This window comes from Eutrigla gurnardus, assembly GCF_963514095.1.
Source record: "Eutrigla gurnardus genome assembly, chromosome: 11".
Lineage (NCBI taxonomy): Eukaryota > Metazoa > Chordata > Actinopteri > Perciformes > Triglidae > Eutrigla > Eutrigla gurnardus.
In genome coordinates, this window is record NC_139925.1 from 8,961,750 (window position 1) to 8,984,163 (window position 22,414).

Sequence of the window (22,414 nt, forward strand, 5' to 3'; positions counted from 1 at the left end):
CCGACATACAGATACTCAGAAACCTATGTATCCATTAAAATGAACTTGAAGCTACTTACTGTACCATAGCTTTTAAAGTGTATCCAGGGAAGTTTGATAGGTAATCTATTGGGTACATAGTGCTGATATATTTTTTAATAAAAAAAATATATATATAAAGATTAAATAAAATACTCCAACACCAACAGAATAATGAAAAAGCCTAAAGATCATTGTTGTACATTTTATTTGGGAATTTTAGGCATCGCAGGCCAAAACGGAGATGGGCAACTTGAGTGTAACTGTGACCAGGAATAAATTGTCATACAAGGCTTCTTGGTGTATTGAACATTATAAAAAGCTACGTAATGGAAGGATCAATACTGACAGATACAAGAGTTACACAACACTTGTAACAGAATTGTTTTTTTAAGAGTACATCTATATGCAGGGTGGTTTTGTTCAAGTAATCAGTGGTGCACAGATGACAATACATCACCAAGACAGATTGAAATTTTTGGACCCACATCACATGTGTGGCCTGAGCCCGAAATCAACGTATGCCATTGATTTGCTCCTCCATTTCTATCTTCCATACCCCATTTGTTGCAGTTGTCGCCCAAAAAAATAAAATAAAAATATCTTTTTACTACCTTACATGCATTTGAGAGATGCTGTATGTCCATTTCCACCCCTACCAGTTGCCCGTAATGGTCTAGTTTGCAACCTTCCCTGTACAGACCAATGCAAGTTCACACAACACCTGTAGGCCTCTGCAAACTGTTTAACATTTACAGAGAATGGAAGGGAAAAAAGGCACTTGTGAGTGGAAACACTTGCCTAAACAGGTGAGAAAATACAAACTTCCACAATCATGCTTACACAGAAAAGCTGGCATTGAACGGTCATCAAGGGACTCGATGAGTAGAGGCTTAGACAGTTAAAAAGTAAAAAAAAAATCAAAACATTAGGTTTCACAACTGGCCTGTTAAAGTCAATTTAAACAAGTATAAACTCCATAATCAGGAATAATTCATCTTTAAAAAAGTCTGAAACGAATAACTACTGCACATTTCAATGCAGTATCCATAACCTCCATTTACTGATATTTAATGAATTAGTCTTCTGTTTTTGTATGATGCCGCCTCTCATTGCGGAATTAACTTCTCGTGATTTGATTCCCGTCGCCGAGAGGAAGACACGACAGACTTGTGAGATGACATCACGAGTGCTCGGGGTCTGGCAGGGTCGGAGTCAAAACACATTTAGAAGCAGCAACAGTCCACAAAAACACCATTTCACATTTCCATCGTTTGCGTAAAAGGAAAATGATCACCTCTTCTGATGTTATCATGATTCCTTACACATAAACAATTCTCCCTTGGTTGCATGATCCTCTAGCAGCAGAGAACAGAGACAGGCACACATGTCTGGAGGCACCCAACTAATAACTAGAAGGAGAATATGCGTAGATGAATTTAAAAATAACCTGGACGGGTGGCTGATAATATTTGTAGAAATTAGTGCAAATTATAGGTCGGAGTTAAACATGGCAGGGTGAGTATGAGGTTTCCGGCTGATTGATAAGTTTGTCCTGGAATCCCTTAGTTGAAGTCAGGTTTTTCTGGGAAGGTACAACCTGCTCGTCTGATGATGACGTTGGCAGCGTAGTGTGCTGCCTTCACGCACTGATCCAGAGGTTTGTCCTGGACCAGCTCAGACAGGAAACCTGCAACACAGAGAGAGAGAGAAAAAAAAAATTCACAGAAATGCACAGGAAAACATGGGAAAGACAAAAAAGCAACCTAGAAATGTATCAAATGAAGAAAGAGGGAAATCTTACCTCCTACAAAGGCATCACCTGCACCGTTTGTGTCAACAATGTCCTTGGGGTCAATCTTCAGTACAGGGAATGTCTCGACCTTGTCACCTGAGCAGACGTGAAGAAATATTAGACATCTGCAGTATACACCTAACAGAGGACAGGAGACTAAGAGAAAGAGTAAATCATACTTAAGCCCATCACAGTCGCGTCCTTCCCTTGGGTCAACACTACAACCCTCTGTCTCTTCTTGTTGACTTTGGGCAAAGCCTGGGCTTTCTTGGCGATTTCCTTAATGTCTTTGGTCTGAAGAGAAAAAAATAAATAAACACTGTATAACCAGTTCATAAAGTACAAAATAAATGAAAGATGCAGCACTAATGATATCCAAAAATGCTAAAAGAGAGCAGTTCACTCACGTCGAAGTCTTGCTCTTTAGCAAACGCAGAGGCCTCCTGAAGAACCACAATGAAAGCGTGTTTAACACAAAAATATACGTGCACAAGCGCATTCAGTCAATATCTAGAGCATCTGAAGAAAGCACCGTCAACGTCTGGCTTACCGTCTCATTGCCGAACAGCACATCGACGTAGGGCATAACCTGCATGAGGTTGTCCTTGAAGAACTGGCAGATGAAGGGCGCAGAGAGGTTCAGGCAAAACAGCTTGTTATTTTCAGACGCATGCTTCGCCACTTTGAGGATGGACTCCAGAGAGACGGTCAGGAAGAAGCCCTGGAAGCAAACGGTGACATTGGGTCAAGACTGATCTGCTTTTTATATCGTGATGGACTCTAATGAATCACACGAGTTAAAGTCTTTAACAGGGAATGCATCAGTACGGCTGCAAATTCCCCATGTGGGTCCTGTAGTTACGCGTGTGTACAAAGTGACCGTAGATAAATTGACCTGAATATCAGAGGTAAATGACACACTACTAGTACTACTTACAGCAATATAGTAGACTTTAGCTTTTTCCACCAGCTTCCAGTTTTCTTCCAGGTCTAGATGCTTGTCCTTCTTATAACAGTTAGCAGCAGCCAGGTTAGCTACCAGAGACCTGATGGGAGAAAAATATATGAAGAGTTTAGATAGATGCTTATTATTATCACCTTCATCATGGCAATAAATTATTATTGCTGCCTACCGGTTGTCGCCAGTGATGCAAGCAGCACACGTCCCTGTGGGCTCTTCTTCTTGCTCATAGTAGTGGGCATCAACGTGGGCCTCCTCAGCCTTCTCCTTCAGGATACCTCCAAACTTGTCTTTGCCAATGCAGCCGAAGAACGTGCCGACGTTGTGTGGTTCTTGGATCATCCACTACAGACGGTGACAGTCGGTTGATTAACTCTACTCACTGTGGCCAACGTTTATAGCAGGAATGCACAGAGCGTTGATGTAGTGACAGGAAGTTAGTGAGTTTGTATGAACATGACGAACCTGAGCAATCTTTATGGAGTTCTGTGTGGCTCCTCCAGCGTGGTATTCGACTTTGAACTTCTTCACTAGCTCCTCAAATCTACACAATAAATGACACAAACATGTCATTCACATATTTCATACTTCCACTGCCATGAATTAACTTTGCTTACTTCTTGTTCACCTACAATATTTTCTTTGCGGTGTTGGCTAAGTGATAGACAAATGCAAACTTCAAACACAAAGTATCAATTGTATATATTTTGAGTACTTGAGCAGTTGCATCAACTTGCACACAGATTTTTAAATGTGTGGTTAATGAGAGTGTAACAGACAGCGTGCTCAAATATGTCACTGGAAAGACAGGCCGACTGCTGTTAAAGGCCCCGAGGCCAGAGGTGGAGACATCTGGGAGATGGAGAAATACATGGCGTGGGGAAGACTATTGTATGATCTCACTTTTCTTGTTGCTTACAGTCTGTTGTGTCACTTAATTATCTTCCCCTAGGGGAAATCTCCAACATAGTTGCACCCTACCCAAAACAAGAAAAACCTGAATGGTGCAAGTAGAAACAGTCAAAACGTGTGTACGTGCACCTTTATAAGTGACCAATGGCTTCCCTATTAACTATTCCTCCACCCTTTGAGCTCCTCACACAAAAGTTGGGAATCATGATTATATATATTTCTTGAAATAAATAATGCTTATAAATATATATAAATATAGAGAGAGATGTAAATGTCATAATTCTAACTGTGTAGAGTTAGGATACATCAGTTTCCTCTCACCCAGTCACACACGACTCTTATCTCCTGCTGTTAAATGTTTGCTTTCTGGTTCTTGTCTCTGAGGGATTGGGAGGTGAAGTGTCCTGGTTTGCTATTGGCTCAGACTGTCTCTCTGTGCTGGATCTGCTGCTCTGCCATTGGCCCTCTATATAGATACGGAGGTCAATTGTGGTGATTTCTGGTGTGCGCCTGTTTTGACTGCCCTGCTCCAGAACAGGGAGGAAAAAACGAGGTATGGATGAATACGTATTTGTTTTTTCCCTGTACAGACTACAAACCACAGCCTAGACGGAGAAAAAAAAAATGTTGCAATGAAGAAGGTACGAACAGTTCTTTGTGTTTGTCCTCTGCCAGTATCTGGTCATTGGGTTTCAGAGTGTACCTGCAAAAAAATAAAGAGAATAAAAAAAATAGAAGAAGAGGTATTAGTTTCTCAATAAACACTGCCGTTGGCCGCTGATTGGATAACAACTCCACAAATGTGTGTATGAAAAAACACAAAATAGACCTCCAAGTCCAGTTTCCTCGAAACACAAAGGCAGGTTAGGGATTAAGGTGCAGCTTTAGTCCTGCTTTCTTCTATGTGACTGAATTAGAAGTACAGTTGGTTGGTTTAGCTCTAATCCTGGAGTTTATGCAAGGGGTTTGAGAGTGGACTCTGAGCTGGAACCCAAAGGAGCCCTTTGCCCTGGTCAACTGTGTGACAGAGCTTGGACAGAGCAGAAATACTGCTGCTCTGATTGTGTAGGCTTGCCCTGAGGAATAAATACTGCTTTTCAGGAAACATTAAGGCAACACATCTTGTATACTCCTTATCTTGCATCTCCATTGATGAAATTACATTATGGAACCTCTTTCCATTAGTCAGACTGTCGGTGGACTGACCTCACCGACACTGAACATTTATATTTTACTTTGTCTGGTTGTGACTATGCTTAAAAGAGATATAACAGCAGCAGAAAAAGCTGTAACACGACGCATTCACACGAAATGGAAAGCATCTACTGTCTGCCGGATTCCATGCATATGCAATATTATGCAACAAAGATTTATTATAAATTATTTCAACTTACTTGTCCAAGAAGTCTTTGTCCACTACAGCACAGATGTCAAGTAAGGGGTTTCCCATCCCAAAGAGTGAATTAGGGCTGAAACATTGAGACAAAGTGTTAAAACAAGAAAGCTTTACAAGTCTTAGCTTGAACATGACAGCACAGAACAGCTTATATAACACCCCTCTTTGCCTCTACTCAACACTAGTATTTTTAAACATTACCACTAGCATTATAGCCCTTTTGGATAGTTTATGTTTGTTCATTCCACTGAATAAGCTGGGGTTTTTAACACACTGTTGATCATTCATTTGAAAAAACCCACAGCTTTGTTTCCACGTGACTTCCATCTCATGACACAAAATCTTCCAGTTTCACAGGCAGAGAAGCAGAAATAACACACGTCGGAGAGAGTTTGGAAACATGCATGCCTCCACAAAAAAAAAACAGTTTAAAAGAACATGAATGTGGTGGAGCAATGGTGACGTCTGAGTCAGTCATGCATGTAACCACGTTATGAGATTCACAGCAACGCAACATCAGGACAGCTGTAGGCTCTTAGTGTCTCTGCGTTTTTGTACAGTTTTTTTCCGTCCTGGAATAAACAACCGAATATGAGGATGTGTCATACTGCTAAAACACAAAGATTGTGGTAGCATGTTAATAATGTGTACTCAGATCTGTGTCTGGGTGCCGTCATTCCAGCTAGTTCTAGACGTTACCACAATCTTGTCAGCGTTTTTCTGGGGGAAAAACCCCAGAAGGAGCAAGTCTCTGAACACAGACCCTGACACATGCCTCCATCGAGCATCTGTTCTACACACTTAAAAAAGGAGAAAAGGCATCCGCCACACCCCAACAATTATTTCTTACATCACCAATTACACTAAATCCCAACCCATGTGTGGCCTTTAGGGCAATTTCCTCATGTGTTCTCTTACCTTGCAGAAGACATGGTGTCTCTCTGTGTGGCAGCTAGATAATGACAGACCTGTTGAGCAACCTAAACCGACTCAGGGAAGAGCTAAGCATTCAAAAAAACTTCACAATTTAAGCTCAGTGTGAGAGTAGATCGATTTTCCCCTGCAACCACGGCTCCTCCTACTCGGGACAGACTGATTGGAGGCATCTAGGAGGAGGGCCAGCACGATCAGTCTCGGTCTGGTGATTGGCTCGTCTTGCCGGCTCTGAAGCCACATTAAATCGTGAGAGGCGTGCTGATGATCGCGGCCACCGCGATACCACAAAAATGTCAACAGCGGGGTTCCGTTGAGTTTAATAGGGGAGCTCGCAGATTAAATTAGGCGGGGGAATCAAAACATTGCACATCCAGGAACACGTGACTACAATTCATTGGTTTTTTTTTTTTTTAAGGAGCTGGTATAGGATGGCATGCATCCTCTGCAGTGATGTTAATCACAGCAACGCCAAGCTGCGGAGCGAATCCTTGGCACCGAGGGTCTAGATCAGTCCCAAGTTTTCTCCTGCTGCTTTTAAACATGCAGGGGCAGGTGGTGGTCACGTTGAACATCGATATAACTTCGAAGTATTTGGCACACTTCGTAGAGGTATGGGTCGCGATTTGACAACGGCGGTGTCTCTGAATGCTCCCGGCCTAACCTTGCAAACGACTAGCTAACCGTTAGCTGTGTGGCGACACGTTATACAAGATAAGCACATCAAAGGACTTTACACCGGTCGTTATCAATGGCGACCCCTTCCCCACCGTGGTAGTTCAAACACATACAGTGGTGTAAAATCACCACACAATGTCCAACCTCTCACACAAGCTTAGTGCAATGTGGCTAAATTAAGATTTTAAACGTATGCGCACGTTATCATTCAAACAAAGCAGGAGGGTGGTGTGTCTCCTCGCGCCACAGAGATTTTTATTATTCTTTTCTTCCTTTTTTTTTTTCAAACTTTCGGTCACCTTAGTTTGGCAGGAGTCTTTTTGGTCGGAGTCTTTTTGGTCGGAGGCTCTGTCTTCTCCTCCTCTGAAAGTTTTCGTTTCTTTGCTTTTGTTTCATCAGAAGCCATGGCTGCACGTTGCAAATCGCCTCACCGGTGTGAAAACGCGGTCGTACTACTTGTGATGGGCGTTTGTACCCTGAGTGTAGTCTCACAGGAAAGCCGTGTGACGCATTCACAGAGCGCCAATCAATAGCCTTACATTTAAGTTTTTATTGAAACGTGGCTAACCCATTTTTTTTTAGCACTCTTTTACTATTACAGAGAATAAAATCATAAAACGTCTTGTATAAAGACTTTAAAGCTGCACTGGTCGATATGTCTACATGGAAAATAGGTCAAATTACTTTGTGAATGTTTTTCCATCTTTATTAAATGCAAACATTTTAGCATCTTTGTAACTAACATTTTTAATTACATGGCAAATGAGAACAGCACCCGTTACACCAATTTAAAATCTTACAATGTTGTGATTTCAGGGTGCACATGTCTGGTGTATGTCAATGTAAGACTGTCAATGCGGCACTGTACCAGGAATTATTCCGCAAAAGTATTTTTATTATAATATTTATATTTCCAAATTAAGTTGGAATACTACATGACCTGTATCACATTTTTTCAGTCTATTATATCATACATTAAACACCTGAAGGCTGCGCTTAGGGCTACATTTTCCATATGGTTCAGGTATTAGCTGCCCGTAGATTTTGCCTGATTAAAAAGTTCGAAAATTTGCTCTGAAAGTATCGTTCAGGTTGATACTAGAGTTGCTTTTTTATTCGAAATGTCATGCAATTGTTTACTAATGATGATGGAGCCTCACTTTTTTAAATTTGCCAACATGTCATCGTGACTACGTTGTGTTTACGTGTGCGAAGATCTGCAGGCGTCTACTCGGTAACTCAGCCCAAGTCTGCCAGTCTGGCACCAAGTAGCCAACTCGCGTTTACATCCTCGGAATAAGCAACCGGAGTCGGCAGGTAAAACTTTAAATACTCCGTGAAACTTTACACACTTTATCCCCTATTTAGAGCTTTCGTGTAATTTTTATGCCGCTAGTTCTCACGTTTAGTTGACAGATGGTAAACAAATCTCCGAAGTTGCCAAGTTTGCTAATCAACCAGATAAGTTGCGTTACCTGAATTTGAAGTTAGTTAGAGAGAGTGAGGTAACGTTAAACGTTGACAAGTGACACTGCTTTACCTTTACGTTTGCATTTGTTTTTATTCGGCGCTATCAAATAATAGATTTTTTATTTTTTTTATTTTTTGCTTAAAACTGCTGATGCAATGTCTCTATCCGCCACACAATAACACAGCAGTAGTAACAACAACAACAACAACCATCTGATTGTTGCAGCGGAGATGATCCACAGTCTGTTCCTGATTAATCACTCGGGAGACATCTTCCTGGAGAAACACTGGAAGAGTGTCGTCAGCCGGAGTGTGTGTGATTATTTCTTCGAGGCGAAGGAGAAGTCAGTGGATCCAGAGGATGTGCCCCCGGTCCTGCAGACCCCACACCACTATCTCATCACCATATACAGGGACAAGCTCTTCTTCCTTTCCGTCATCCAGACTGAAGTCCCTCCGCTGTTTGTCATCGAGTTCCTGCACCGGGTGGCGGACACCTTTGAGGTGTGATTGGATTCTTACTTATTTATTTCTAAATGAGACATCTTTGGTTGTGTCCATATTTGTCCTGTATAAGCAGATTGTGTCTAGATGTAGTTTGGATCAAAAATAAGTCTCAAGGGATTAAATGTCACTTCCCCAAACAGATTTCATCACCCACGTTTGAAAAGTATATATATATTATTGTACATCCTGTATGCAATTACTAGAATTGAGACTAATGTAGTTTTTTAATGGGAAAACGCTGTACTTTTCTGCAACATGCCTTTTTTTTATTTTGTTGCATTTGTCAGTCGAGTGTGTGCTTTAGTGTAATGGGTGTTTTTTCGTTGACAGGACTACTTTGGGGATTGCACAGAAAATATACTCAAGGACAATGTGGTGACGGTGTACGAGCTGTTGGAGGAGATGCTGGACAACGGCTTCCCGTTAGCAACAGAATCCAACGTTCTCAAAGAGATGATCAGGCCTCCCACCATCCTGCGATCAGTTGTCAATACACTCACAGGTAAATAAATGGAGGTCACCCTGATTTGGCTAACGTGAAATCAATCTTTTCCCATGAAGAGGAGATCAGAGCATTATTATACATTATCTACCATATTTATGTGTACGTTTATGTTTTCCCCTTTATTTTTTGTGTTTCCAGGAAGTAGTAATGTTGGAGATACATTACCAACCGGTCAACTGTCCAATATCCCATGGAGGCGGGCTGGTGTTAAATACACCAATAATGAGGCTTATTTTGATGTGATCGAGGAAATAGACGCCATTCTGGACAAATCAGGTACAAACGATCACTTGGTTGATCACCATACATGAAAAGTGTTTCCCAGGCAGTTAGAAGTGTTCCTGTAAGATTATATAATTAGACTTGATTACACTTTAAACAGGCTTGCATCTGCTTCAATCTTTATTATACAGGTATGCCAGTGTTTGCAGAGATCCAGGGTGTAATTGAAGCCTGTGTGAGGCTCACTGGGATGCCTGACCTGACGATGTCCTTCATGGTTGGTTCATTTCCTCGCAGTGTTTTTCTGTATATGCTTATGTCTGCTTGTGTGTCCAAGTGTAAAATTCACTCGCCATCGTTTTCGCTGACAGAATCCTCGTCTTCTCGATGACGCTAGTTTCCACCCGTGTGTGCGGTTCAAGCGCTGGGAGTCGGAGCGCACCCTCTCTTTCATCCCGCCTGATGGAAACTTCACACTCATGAACTATCATGTCAGCTCTCAAAAGTAAGCCACATTTGTATGTCTCATTTATAATGAAATATAACAGACATGTGATCTGATAATCAACATCTTCTAGCAACAGTAAAATCTTTGTCGTGTTATTTGCTTTGGGTTTCAGTGTTGAGGAGTGGATCGAAATTCTAGTTTAATTTCCACAATAAGGATTCACAATTGACTCTTGTTGCCATGTTTACTTGTAAGACACAAGGTTGCTGTTTGCCTGCTCAACCTAAGAGTTTGTTGTCGTCATGGTCAATTCTGTCTGTGTTCTGCCTCAGTCTCGTGGCCATTCCAGTGTACGTGAAGCAGAGCATCAGTTTCTTTGAGTCGGGACCTTGTGGTCGCCTGGACATCACCATCGGACCCAAGCAGACCATGGGGAAGACAGTGGAGGCCTTGATGGTCACTATCCACATGCCCAAAGCTGTACTCAGTGCCAACCTCACAGCCACACAGGGAAACTACACATACGACCTCGCTACCAAGGTAACTAACCATTTAAACGACTGTCCTAAGCAAATAGATCGATGGCCAGAGTGACAATAAAACTACCCATTTCTTTTTTTAAGACAAATGTATGGACTTTTTTCTTTTTGAAATACAATGAAGCAGCTAATGTAATCTTGATGTGGTGTTGTGAAAAAAAATGTAAATACAAAAAGCAACGTGTTTTGATAGGTGCTGGTTTGGGACATTGGGAAACTGAACCCCCAGAAGCTTCCTAACTTGAAAGGCAGCCTGAGTCTGCAGGCAGGAGCCCCCAAACCTGAAGACAACCCGTCACTCAACATAGACCTGAAGATTCAGCAGGTGGCCATATCAGGTAGTCCTCGCTACATACATACTCTTTACTGGGCCAAGATTAAAGTCAGTTTTCGGTCATTGCTCACAATGCGTTTCTACCCTCTGTACAGGTCTTAAGGTGAGTCGTCTTGACATGTATGCAGAGAAGTATAAGCCGTTTAAAGGGGTCAAATATCTGACCAAAGCGGGGAAATTCCAAGTGCGGACCTGAGTCACGACTGTGAGAGGTCAAACAATCCAGTGTGCCAAATAGGGGGCGAGTTTATCAGTTCCCCAATATGTCTTACATATACTCTGGCTCATTGTTATTAATGAACTTATTTATAAGTGGGCCTGTAAAGGGAAGCCTTAACAATCAATGTGACCATGTTGAAGTGATATTAGTTTTTGTCCAGTTTAAATGTGCTGCATTCAATGAACCATTCCTCCTTTGCTTTTTTTTTTTTTTTTTTTTTTTTTACTATTTCTGATAGTTGTTTTTCTTTTAACACCTTCTGAGTGCTGCCTAAGTGGAATATTTCAGTCTGAAAAGGGACACTTGTAGCTCCCCGCCTTGATCCTCACTACTTCCACACACCTAGACAATATTACTTGCATGTAGCCTGACAGTAATCAGTCAGGCCTTTGAAGACCTTTTTACATAATGTATTAAGTGCAGGTACTTTTGCACACCTTCAGTCTTGTGGCCTTGTAAGGCAGGTTAAGGTGCTTTGTAAAGCACATTACAGCACAAACTGCATCTTTTGGAGGCCTTAGGAGAAGAATATTTAAAAATATATTATATCTAAGGTATACATCGTTTGACCTATCAGCAGTGCCTAGATACTAGCTAGTAATTCTAGCAGATTGTTGGGAATAGGTGTGTAAAAAGCACTCATTTACAAAATCCTCACTTAATCTTGAATACAACTTCTTTACTCAGCACAAGATTTGCACAATCAATTGTAACCAAACCATGTAAAAAAAAAAAAAAATCCAACTTCTTAAAGCTCTTGTATGAACTTCAATCTGTATTTCAGCGTATGAGATGTCTTATAAAAGCTTTAAAATTAAATTCTGTGTTCATGTGTGCTTCTTTAGCACTGTTAGCAGGATGGCCATCTTTTTGGTTTAGCATGCTAACACGCTAAACTGATGATAAACATGAATCGCCATTGTGAGCATGTTAGCATACAGATGATAGCATTTAGCTAGTACAGCCTTGTAGAGGTGGTAGTATGGCTGTAGATTTGTTGTATTAACAACACTTACTCATTTACTTTTTGGTACCAGTGACTTACGGAAGTGAAATAAGAGGCAGACGTCGTCGTCATTCTAGTATTTTATTCTTCCAAGGCACAGCAGATGTGTTGGCAGGGCGAGAAGCTATCAGAATACATTCAGGGTGTGAATGAACACATCAAGTACATGCAGAGGTCGCTCTCAGCGAGGGCCCAGTGACTGCTACATGCTCAGTAGGCCCGAATTAATATTTAGAGCTCTGTCCCTAACCACCTTGGGGACGGCTCACTAATACTGATCAAGTCAAGAGGATACAGACGACTAGGTTGACATCAATGTCTGCTATGACATAAAGGTTGTTGTTTTTTTTCTTTAACCACCGGGGTCATCTCTAGAAAATCTGTAGATTGTGGTACTGCTGAGCTCACACATGGAGAGAAACAAATCTGAAAGCAGGAAGTTGAATGGTTGTCTAAAATCATTGGTTTTGATCAATTTAGAATATAATATTCCAACAGTTCAACTGTTACAGATTGTGCAGAAACCAAGCACTACAATTAGTTAAAAAAAAGAGAAAGCATACACTCTTCTTTCTTTTCTTTTTTTTTGCTTAAAAAAACAGACTTCAAAAATATTTAAGCTTCTATAAAGAAAATGCTCTATTTCTCTGTATTTTAAGTGGTAAAACGAAGCTTACAGTAATGTCAAACAAAGCCTTTGGCATTGTTCACTGTTCAAGTTAAAACTGTCAATAAAACATCTGAACTCACCTCGACTTTTAACTAACTGTCACTCATAATGCACCTGTCATTTGAAAACCTTATCTATTAAGTATCAACCTTCCTGCATTATTTATTTATTTATTGACAACCGTACATTTTTGTTTTAAATTATACAATCACTTTTGAAGCTCTATCATTTCCCTAAAAGTCATAACACTTTAATCCAGAAGACCTGTTATTTCTTCAAGTATAAACATCACTGGACGGCAGTGAAGATGTACCACCTTTGAACTCATAGATCTTCAGTTAAGAACAGTGTTATTACTAAAAGTAAACATGAAGAGAGGAGAGCTCATCAGCCCACACAAGACTCCACACTTTAGTGTCAAACTCAGTGTATAAAGCTCATAGCTGAGTGTTGTCCGTAAAAGAAAAAAATACTGTATATACAATAGACAATAACAAACTCTCACTGGAAAAAAAAAAAGAGAAAAAAAAATAATTAAAAGTAAATGTCTTCTCAGAGAATCTTAATGTCATAATTTGCCTTTAGAAAATAGAAAAAACATTTTCATGCAAAAAATATATACCTGGGATTTGGATAAACTCTTGTAACACAACATACCAAAAATATATATTAAAAACTGTCTCCGATTAGCCTACATGTACGTGATTCCACAGTTACAGACGAGGAGAACAGGAGAGCAAAGCTGAACTCCAATAAATGAAACCTGCTTGGTATCAGATCGAATGGTTGAAACGCCACATCAGACCATACGTTCCCTCTTTGAAGAAGTGCACCTGTTCACTCTCGACGAGTGCACACATTGCTGCTTTTACATGAGCTGTGTGTTATCGGTGCTAAGTTAACCGTGTTGCTTGTTTCGGGTTCGTTTATTGGTACCAGGGGGTCTTGCGCACCCAGCGAAGGGTGCATCCTGAGTCTGTGCGGATCTTGATGGAGGCTGCTTCTGCTTCTCTCACAGTCTCCTTCACTGACTGCATTAGGTTCTGGGCGTTGTGGACCAACATCTCTGTGGCCTGGTGAGGGAAACATTTGGAAAATGGAGCAGTCCGAGTGTAATAAGAACAGAGATGGGACAAAACAAGGTATCAGGAAGGAATACCAGCAAGAATTCAGCAGTGGTGGAAAGTAACTAAGTACATTCACTAAAAGTTGCCTTACATGAGAATTGTTCCAGTAAGTACACTTGGCATTGTTGACAATTTTGGGAGTTTACCTGCTCTGACTCCTCTTCGCTAATGTTTGTTCGTCCCAGCATGGTGGCTTTGACAGTAGAGAGGATCTTCAGCTGAGTACTGATGGTAGGGATTCGTTCACACACCTTTGGAAGGAGAAAAAAACATAGTCTAAATAATTTTCTTCGCAAAAACATGAATGCTTGCGTGTGAGTAAGTCCTTACCTGCAGCAAGTTAGTTCTGATGCGTCTGTCAGTGCACTGCTTGGCCACTTCTTTAGCCAGTCTCGTCACCTCATCTGAGGCCTTGGCGATGTCTTTAGCACACTGAATCAGCGCTCGTTTGTTCCCGCTTCCGCCGCGCACGAGCCGAGACATTTCCGCCATCAGCAGAGCCATCCGCTTGGCTGCTGCTATGATGTCGTTACCCTGCGGGGAGGGGGAAGAGGAGGAAGTAGCGAGAGCTGTCAGCAGGATACTTGAGAGGAGAATGGCTTTTGGATAAGAGATGAGAATGCAATGAAAAACATGTGTCCCATTTCCACACATTTTGAATTTGAATTACAAAAGCAAAACAGGCAAAAGTGTTCACAAGCCAAAAAGCTTCATGCAGTGTCGTGGCAGTTAGCACATCACACTTGTGGAAGAAGATGATTCTTATATTGATGTAGCTGTGGAGGCAAACAGTGTTGAGGTCCTCACCGTCTCCCTCACATCACTGTCACAGTGAGGTTAGTACCCATGAGCTGATGTTCACAGCGATCAGTACGCACCGTGAGACTAAGAAGCAGAAGCAGGTGATCATACCAGGCAAGCCGGGAGTCTAATGTCTACATCACCCAGAAGTCTTTGGGAAACTGTCATCCTCAGCTTTAAAGGTTGGCCAGGCAATGAGTGACGGACAGAAGTGGTAACAGCGAGACAGAGCGCCTGGCTTCTCCTTTAACCTTTTAACCTCATCATGAAAACAACGGAGGAACCAGTGAAGCCAGTGCCGGTTTATCCAGGTGGTGCAACAAACAAACAAACAAACTTGCCATTCCAACAATCCTTGACTTTTAGTACAACCTTAAGATGATGTCAGCATAACCGTGCTGTGTGTCAACCGTGTCTGAGTGTGATGCAAATACAGCCACAGCTGATTGGAGATTTACTGCTGGATACAGAGTGCATCGTTTGCATAGCCAGCTAACACTCCAAAGGGTGCTTCTTTGTCCTGCAGAGACAGATTCAATGCACCACGCAAGGAAAGCCTCCTTGTGTGGTGCATTTGACTGTTTGCATGCATGAGTGCGTGTGTGTGCATGTGTATGTGGGATGGTAGGTCAAACTGCTGTATGGCCATCCCGTCAGCTCATGACACTGGGAGCCGTTCACAAAGACTCTGACCCCGTTGTGTGTGCACTCATGTGCTTGTGTGCGCAGACCTTGCTGGACCACTTGCGCGCCTCCTGGTGGAGAGCCTGGGCAGCTGCCAGCATGGGTTGATTGACAGGTTGGTTGGAGGGCATCATCAGCAGTTCTGGCTCATAGTCATCCTCACCATCAGTAAAATCATCTTCATCATCTACCTCTCTCTCCTCTACTGTCTCCACATCCTCAGGCTGGGGTGGGCGGGTGGAGGGGTTTGGGGGGGGGGATTGTTGGTGGTGGTTGGAGGATCAGTTGGAATGGGAAGGAAAGGGAGGGAGGGAGGCAAAAAAAAAGGGAAAAGGAGGAGGATAAATAAAGGAGGAATGTGGAGAAGAAGGGAAGGAGAAAGCCAGGGGGTGGCAGAAGGGAGGAAGCATGGGAAAAGGAGGCATTTAGTACAGTATGAGAAGCACCGGATGGAAGAACAGAGGAGATTTACAGGCGGGAGGAGGAGCAAATACAAGCACTGTGCAGGAGCAGGGAGAAGGGAGGTGAAACCGCACGCGCAAGCAAAGATGGCAGAAAAAAAAATAGGAAAGAGAAGCTGATTTGGGCAGGTAGCAGGTGGATCACGTGGCTTACTCTGAGCCAGTGGCTGAGAGGACAGTTTGTAAAGCATTTGCATACTCGAGCAAGGTCCAACTGTAGCCGCAAACAGTGGTGGCATCCTTCTAGTGTGTTTAGGAGTCTAATAGTGTGCTGGGAAACCGAGTGCGACCCAATGCCATACAAGATAAGACATATTTTGTGCACGGTTACCAAAGATACCTCTGATGCATAGCTCATTAAACAGATGTGGAAAAAACTGCCAGGAGAGCTTTAGAGGGGAGACCGGTTACAAACTTCACAAAGAGAGCAAGAGGACATTATAACTGGATAATCACTGGTTATTGACACAGAAAAATACACAGTTCCTCCACAGAAAAACACTAAGACACATACAGAAAAAAGACACCAATAAGATAAGAGTGCAAAGAACGTCTGATGCAAATATAGTGCGCTTGTTGTGTGTACGTGTAAGCCATTAACAACCTTCCATGCCAACACCTCCAACAGATGACAGTTTCCAGTTTTCCCTCTGAAATTAGAATCGCCACTGATCTCCACATTTCAGCATCAAAGTGATTCCAGGAAAAACTTGATTTCAGGATATTCACAGAATATGAGAATGCAAGTGTATTATTTATTATAAGTCCTACTAACATAACAAAGGTGTATCCCGAACCAGCTAGCTTAATATACCCAGAACTCTATGTACGCCAGTGGTTTTGAAATGAAACACATTTAATGGGGTGAATTTGTATATTTCTGCGTGTGCTTGTGTGAACGGACCTTGCTTGACCACTTGCGTGCCTCGTCGTGCAGCTGCCTGGCCGCCACCATCATGGGCTCGCTGAGCACCTCTCCAGCCTTCTGTTCTGGGAACTCCTCATCCTTCTCCTCTGGAGGAGGAGGGCGAGGTGGAGGCACCTCGCCCTCTGGCAAGGGGGGCTTGGGTGGCGCCTGCTCATCACTAACCTGGAACGAAGGGGATGTTACTTTTGCACCATCCAGTGGTGGAAATGACGACATACACAGTCTTCACAGGGACTTTAAAGAGAGTGATGTCAAATTATTGGCAGTGCGATAATGACAGTGAGAAGCCAATTGAGAAAGTAGGTATTCAGGGCCTTTAGAGGGTGTTCATCACTTTTAGAAGGTGAGAAAATATGTGTGTGTGAATGTGCTTACGTGGAGCTGGTCCAGGTCAGGTGGTGGAGGAGGGAAGTCAGGTTCCTGAGGTTGGAAGGCTTCTCTCACTTTGCCAACCGCAGCCAGGATCCTCAGACACGAGTCCAAGTAGGCCTTTTGCAGAGCTGTGGGGGAGAAGGTAGGGCATGAAGAGGGATAATGAAGTGAATAAACCTGTGTTTGTGCTGGATTTCCTCTACCTTTATCTTGTATGTTTCCAGCCACTGCTTTAGCATCCATCACCATGGGTGAGATCGTGTGGGAGAGGATGTCTGACGCATGTTTCACTGTGTCTCTGAACCGCGGATCTTCAGAGTTCTCCACTTCCCTCTTAGCCACCAACAGGACACGATTAGCTCGTCTTGCTATGCTTGTTGCCCCGGCAACAAGCATTTGGGGCTGAACATTCGCCATGGCAACTCGGCACTTGTCGATGTCTTTCTTTATAGCCTCCTCGGAGGCATCTAACAGAGATTTGGTGTCGATGGCCTCGTCCACCAGACCTGAGGCACGCACGCACGCACACACACGCACACACACGCACACACACGCACACACACACACACACACGCACACACACGCACACACACGCACACACACACACACACACACACACACACACACACACACACACACACACACACACACACACACACACACAGAGCATAAGTTAATGAGGTTTAGGATGTAGTTGTTGCAGCTTGCTGTAACACTGCCACTACTTTGAAATGTAAAATTGTCAATGATTTAAGTAACACAACAAATGGTAAGAAAATCCTGACCAGTCAGTTTCTCCACGTTGTCAATCCACTGGTTCTTCATGGTGTCAAAGTGCTCGTATGCTGCTTTATTTCCAGGATTCTTCAACAAGATCCGAGCAGCAGAGGTCACCTGGACATTTTTACGAACATGTCAGACAGTGACGCCCTCAGCTGCATGTTTTAATAAGTTGTAGGCAACTGTTGCACATCAGGGACAGACAGAAACAAACATGAGCACCTGTGGTGTGAGATCCCTGGCATGCTTCACAGCAGCATGTATCCCCTCCACTGTAGTCTTATTGGCTGATCCCACGGCAGCGGCCTTCTCTGCGGTCGACCCCAGCCGACCTGCGTGGGCCTCAAAGTTCCCTGCACGTTCGTCGAAAACCTAACGGCATCGATACGTGTTTAGTCAGACTGTCATAAGCATCCTCTCTCATTTACACACACGACATTTGTTTGCGTTGAGTTGCTGACCTCGTCTCTGTTGGGGGCGTCGGGGGGTGCAGTTGCAGCCACGGCTAGTAGTTTGATAGGTGTGGTGGTGTCGCTGTAAACGTCAGATACTTCCTGGGTCATCACCTCCTGCATGTGCCCCCTCAGGTCCTAGTAGAAGCAGAGTGTTACATCCGACCACCAGGTGGAGCTCTGCACCAACACTTTAAATAATCATAATAAACATGCATATAGATAGGTATCTTCACCTCATGTTCTTCACATTTCATCAAAATCTAGCCTGACTTGGAAACTTTGTGATCTTCACTATGATTTGACATAACCTCTGTGGTTTTGAACACCGATATGCTGCACAGCACAAGTTTGTAATGACAGTGGAGGGATTCATTCGTAAGTGAATGTCTGTGTTTGTGTTTATGAGACCATGAAGCTACCTTGAGGCAGCCCTGCAGTTGTGCTGCTGTAGCTCGTGCATGAGGAGACTCAGACTCCCCTCTGCCGGCCATGTCGGCCAAAGATGTCATTAGACCCTCAGTTCGGTCGCAGCGTCCAATCATATCTTGGCGATACGGGCCTATCAGGCTTCCTGCCAGCCTCTTCCCTTCTCCAACCATTCCTCTGATTGCTGCCTGACCTAGGGAGAGACACGGGGAGCAAGTCATTCTCATATCACATCTGAATACACAATATCTCCTCTGTCTTTTATAAAAACCCATACACCACAGTTACAGTTCTTTATTTAGACATGAAGCATCTTATGAAGGTCGAATAACTACTGCTGTGGAAATACAAGGGGTGAGAAATGACTGTGGTATATATATATATATATCTTTTCTTGTAAATTTGAGAAGTGGTCATAAAAGGAAGTCGTTGAATGATTAATATCTATAGTGTTTGGTTGCTTCCTCTAAGAAGGCATATAGTGGGCAGGTACCTGTGTTCCACTGAAGTATCTCACACTCTGCTCCCAAAGGGAAGCATGGGAGGAAATAGGAAACAATCAAATGACAGACATACTGCAACAGGCATCAAACAAACATTAAAAACAATACAATGCTTCCTAAATTACTAAGTTATGTTAGTCATTCAGTGATTCACTGTGGGCACAGGAAATCAGTAAGGAAGCACAGTCATAGCGGTACCACATACGCAAATCCTCCCAGGCGCCTCACATCTTTCAAGATGCCATTAAGTGGTAATGACAAAGAGTCCTGCCTCGACCACTTTCACACTCTCCATCATCCACACAGGCTGACAAAAGCCATGGGAGGGCACAGGGTTTATTTTTGAACTGCTGCATCACCCCTCCCGAGAGCCGTCACCCAACCTCGCTCACCTACTCCTCTGTCGTCTACTCCGGGGTTGTTCACCCAGCGGAGGGCTTGCTCCATCTTGCCCTCCAAGGTGACGGCGGGTTTGGTCGGTCTCATGTTGGCCACGGCCCGGTTGGTTTTGGACTGCAGGGTGAGCAGCGCCGCTCCAATCTGCTTTGCCAATGCACGGGCCTCTGGGCTGTCACCTTTGCCCCTGAGACGGTAACAGATAGAGAGATGATTTGAGGAGGAAACAAAAGGGTGTAAAAGGAATGTCGTGTAGAATTAATGCACCGACTTAAAACCCACCAAATGTCTCACCACACCTGTTAGACACCACCTGAAAGGGAAATACTGTCAAAGGCTGATGCCACTTTTTCATCTGTTTTGTCAACATTATTTGTTTTTTTGTGTAGCTTGAAATAAAGATAAAAAGTTACTGATTTGTATTGAGAGGATGTATGTTTTTCACAGCCATAAATGTTAGCCATAAATGAAATTCAGTGGCATGAACCTCTAGTAGTATTTTCCTTTTAGCCCTCCTAAGTTTTGATCCTCAGACTACATCTGACCCTCTACATAAATACCATAGCCCCATCCGTTTCACAACATATTCAAACAGAAACCTTATCGTAGGACTGATGCCCAGGGTTGACAGGCAACAACATATTTTCCAGGCAGGTATAATATGCCACCTATTGGTGGCATGAGGTTGCAGTTTGAGCCTAGAAAAAGAGGGTCTAAGAATTACACAAAGTACAGAAAACATCATTGGTCGTGCATGTGTCAGAAGGAAAGCATACTGTCTGCGTAGCTCCACGAGTCTGGCGGTGAGACCTGCGATCTCACTGATGGAGCGCAGGATGTCATCCCTCTCTTTGGGGTCTTCACATAGATCGGCGATGCGTTTGGCCTCCGCTAGTAACGCTCTGATGTACTCCTCCCCCTCAGGACTGCCATTAGGATCAGTCAGCCAGGCCTAAAAAATGCACATATATGGCTTAGTTCTCAAATGCAACATAAATCTGTCATATCGAGGATGGGAAAAGTTCACAAAATATTGAATGTTTGACATTAAGCTGTTGCTCTTATTCACATACGCTTATAACGTAAATTATTTACTGATAATTACAACCAAACAGAACAAAACTGATATATATAATGCAGAGAGGAGGTATCATTCACTGGGGAAAAGGTTGACATGGATTACTGTGTTGTTTTATCTGACCTGTGCAGCATCCAGCCTCCTGGCAATGGCCTGCTTGGCGTTGATTAGAGCCTCCAATCTGCGAGCAGCACTGTCCACTTTGCCAAATAACAAGTCCAAACCCTGCGAGCACTGGCCTGCCCGCTGCACACAGCCTGGGGTCGGACCCTGACCTCTGTCAAAGAGAAACAAAGATGACACTATGAACACAGGCAAGGAAAGAAAAAAAAACACTATAAATCATGTTCTCTCATACAAACACACTACCTGGCTCGTAGATCTGCAATCTGGTCAGTCATCTGCCCCAGAGCCTTAGTGGTTGCCAGTATATCTTTCCTCTCCTTCCCAGCACACAGCTCGCCCACCTTACCAGCTTCATCCAGGATCACACGCAGGGCAACCTCGCCAGAGTCTCCTGGGGAGGACGACACACACCACGGCGTCACGTTGTGGGAAAGCATCTAAAAAAAGCTGCTTGAGTTGAGAATGAGAATCTGACTACCTGGTTGTCCGTGGGGGTCTTTCAGCCAGCTTTTAGCTTGTGCCATCTTTGACTCAATCAAAGCCAGACTTCGCTTCAAAGCCTCCATATCCTGAGGGAAAGAGAAAACGCAGCATTGTGTTTAGCTCTGTCAAAAAACAGCAGTTGGGATTAAGTAACAAGGTGCCGCTTTACCTCATGGCATACTGTAAATAAAGACATGTCACTGATTACTTAGTTAGTAGTCATTTTGTAAAACAGCTGGGCAAACTTCTGTATAGCCCAACTAATTAACTGATATGTTGTTAACAATAAGAATTGGGTCAAATTACGCATTTAAGAAACAATAACCACAAACTCTTTGCTTTATGACAAGTTGAGTGAAAGAAAGCATTTTTCCAGATCAGAGGAGAATGGACCTGGCTTAAGTGGAAGCGTTCAATACAACCCATTTATTATATATGTGTCTGGACACCAAGCAGTTTCTTTCTATAATTCATGACCTGAGTGCAGGACAATCATCATGTGCTGGCGGTTCCCCCTCCAACACACTGACAGTAAGTGCTTATCCCAGCTCATACACAGAGTACGCGGTATGTTCACAGCAAAAACACACACACAAACACAAACAGACAGATCATTGTCTGAGGTAGCTGTGTGCAGAGAAACATGCAGGGTTACAGGTTAGACGAGTGAAACAGATCACAACTTTACCAGTGGATGATCTTGTGCCACAGTCTCTAAGCAACATTTCCAAGAGAGTATTCCCCGTCCCAAAACAGTATCTTAAAGTACTACAGACAGCTCTACCACACAGTAAATACAGCTGCACAAGAAGGAAAATACCATGATTGAACTTGGATTGATTTTCTGATATTGAGCTCAAAATGTCATCTGTTTCAAGCCATTTGACTCAAATGGACATCTAGAGACAAACAGATGCACATATACCAATAAAGTGTCAGCTAAAACACATGACACACTTACAGTTGAATACCAGCATGACAGATACGTATGTAAGCATGAGGACATATTTCCTTCACTCTCTCACACGGACACACTTGCATGCTGGAGACTGCAGAGGGGGATAGAATCAGGCTTACCTTCTACAGGGAGGAAAAGAATGGAGGAGGAAGATAAAGAAAGAAAAGAAAAAGAAAAACCAGGAGTTATACTACCGAGCAAAAAGAAAAAAGTGGTGACAGA

The 22,414-nt window shown here is 43.0% G+C and overlaps 3 protein-coding genes across 9 annotated transcripts in view; 1 reads left to right on the top strand and 2 right to left on the bottom strand.

Annotated features, from left to right (window-relative positions):
- Positions 1 to 209: 209 nt before the first annotated feature.
- On the bottom strand, positions 210 to 7,142 carry LOC311021364 (adenosine kinase-like). Its single transcript, XM_084021866.1, has 11 exons — positions 6,993 to 7,142; positions 5,081 to 5,155; positions 4,336 to 4,389; positions 3,240 to 3,318; positions 2,947 to 3,119; positions 2,751 to 2,859; positions 2,364 to 2,534; positions 2,221 to 2,256; positions 1,993 to 2,107; positions 1,823 to 1,909; positions 210 to 1,708 (listed from the first exon to the last, which is right to left on the bottom strand). Exons 1-11 carry the CDS (start codon positions 7,097 to 7,099, stop codon positions 1,584 to 1,586), a joined length of 1,131 nt encoding a protein of 376 aa, XP_083877992.1. The 5' UTR covers positions 7,100 to 7,142; the 3' UTR covers positions 210 to 1,583.
- Positions 7,143 to 7,921: 779 nt separating this feature from the next.
- On the top strand, positions 7,922 to 12,694 carry ap3m1 (adaptor related protein complex 3 subunit mu 1). 2 transcript variants are annotated; one of them, XM_084021864.1, is made up of 9 exons: positions 7,922 to 8,010; positions 8,390 to 8,667; positions 9,001 to 9,172; positions 9,314 to 9,451; positions 9,589 to 9,674; positions 9,769 to 9,902; positions 10,178 to 10,385; positions 10,578 to 10,722; positions 10,814 to 12,694. In XM_084021864.1, exons 2-9 carry the CDS (start codon positions 8,395 to 8,397, stop codon positions 10,912 to 10,914), a joined length of 1,257 nt encoding a protein of 418 aa, XP_083877990.1. In that variant the 5' UTR covers positions 7,922 to 8,010; positions 8,390 to 8,394; the 3' UTR covers positions 10,915 to 12,694. The 2 variants fall into 2 exon arrangements, with proteins under 2 accessions (XP_083877990.1, XP_083877991.1); XM_084021865.1 differs by lacking the exon at positions 7,922 to 8,010 and having other exon boundaries at positions 8,367 to 8,667.
- Positions 11,182 to 22,414, bottom strand: part of LOC311021361 (vinculin-like) — a 20,851-nt gene continuing 9,618 nt past the window's right edge. The window contains exons 7-24 of one of the 6 annotated variants that reach the window (XM_084021858.1): positions 21,230 to 21,320; positions 20,995 to 21,142; positions 20,749 to 20,902; positions 20,324 to 20,499; positions 20,147 to 20,245; positions 19,544 to 19,734; positions 19,142 to 19,168; positions 18,642 to 18,841; positions 18,229 to 18,357; positions 17,990 to 18,139; positions 17,773 to 17,881; positions 17,191 to 17,493; positions 16,991 to 17,115; positions 16,592 to 16,777; positions 15,274 to 15,450; positions 14,072 to 14,275; positions 13,888 to 13,992; positions 11,182 to 13,687 (exon numbers count right to left, since the gene is read on the bottom strand). In XM_084021858.1, coding sequence (XP_083877984.1) covers positions 13,541 to 13,687; positions 13,888 to 13,992; positions 14,072 to 14,275; positions 15,274 to 15,450; positions 16,592 to 16,777; positions 16,991 to 17,115; positions 17,191 to 17,493; positions 17,773 to 17,881; positions 17,990 to 18,139; positions 18,229 to 18,357; positions 18,642 to 18,841; positions 19,142 to 19,168; positions 19,544 to 19,734; positions 20,147 to 20,245; positions 20,324 to 20,499; positions 20,749 to 20,902; positions 20,995 to 21,142; positions 21,230 to 21,320 — 2,721 coding nt within the window. In that variant the 3' untranslated portion in view covers positions 11,182 to 13,540. The remainder of the gene's footprint in view (positions 13,688 to 13,887; positions 13,993 to 14,071; positions 14,276 to 15,273; positions 15,451 to 16,591; positions 16,778 to 16,990; positions 17,116 to 17,190; positions 17,494 to 17,772; positions 17,882 to 17,989; positions 18,140 to 18,228; positions 18,358 to 18,641; positions 18,842 to 19,141; positions 19,169 to 19,543; positions 19,735 to 20,146; positions 20,246 to 20,323; positions 20,500 to 20,748; positions 20,903 to 20,994; positions 21,143 to 21,229; positions 21,321 to 22,414) is intronic. The other 5 variants (XM_084021860.1, XM_084021859.1, XM_084021862.1 and 2 more) reach the window with 5 other exon arrangements.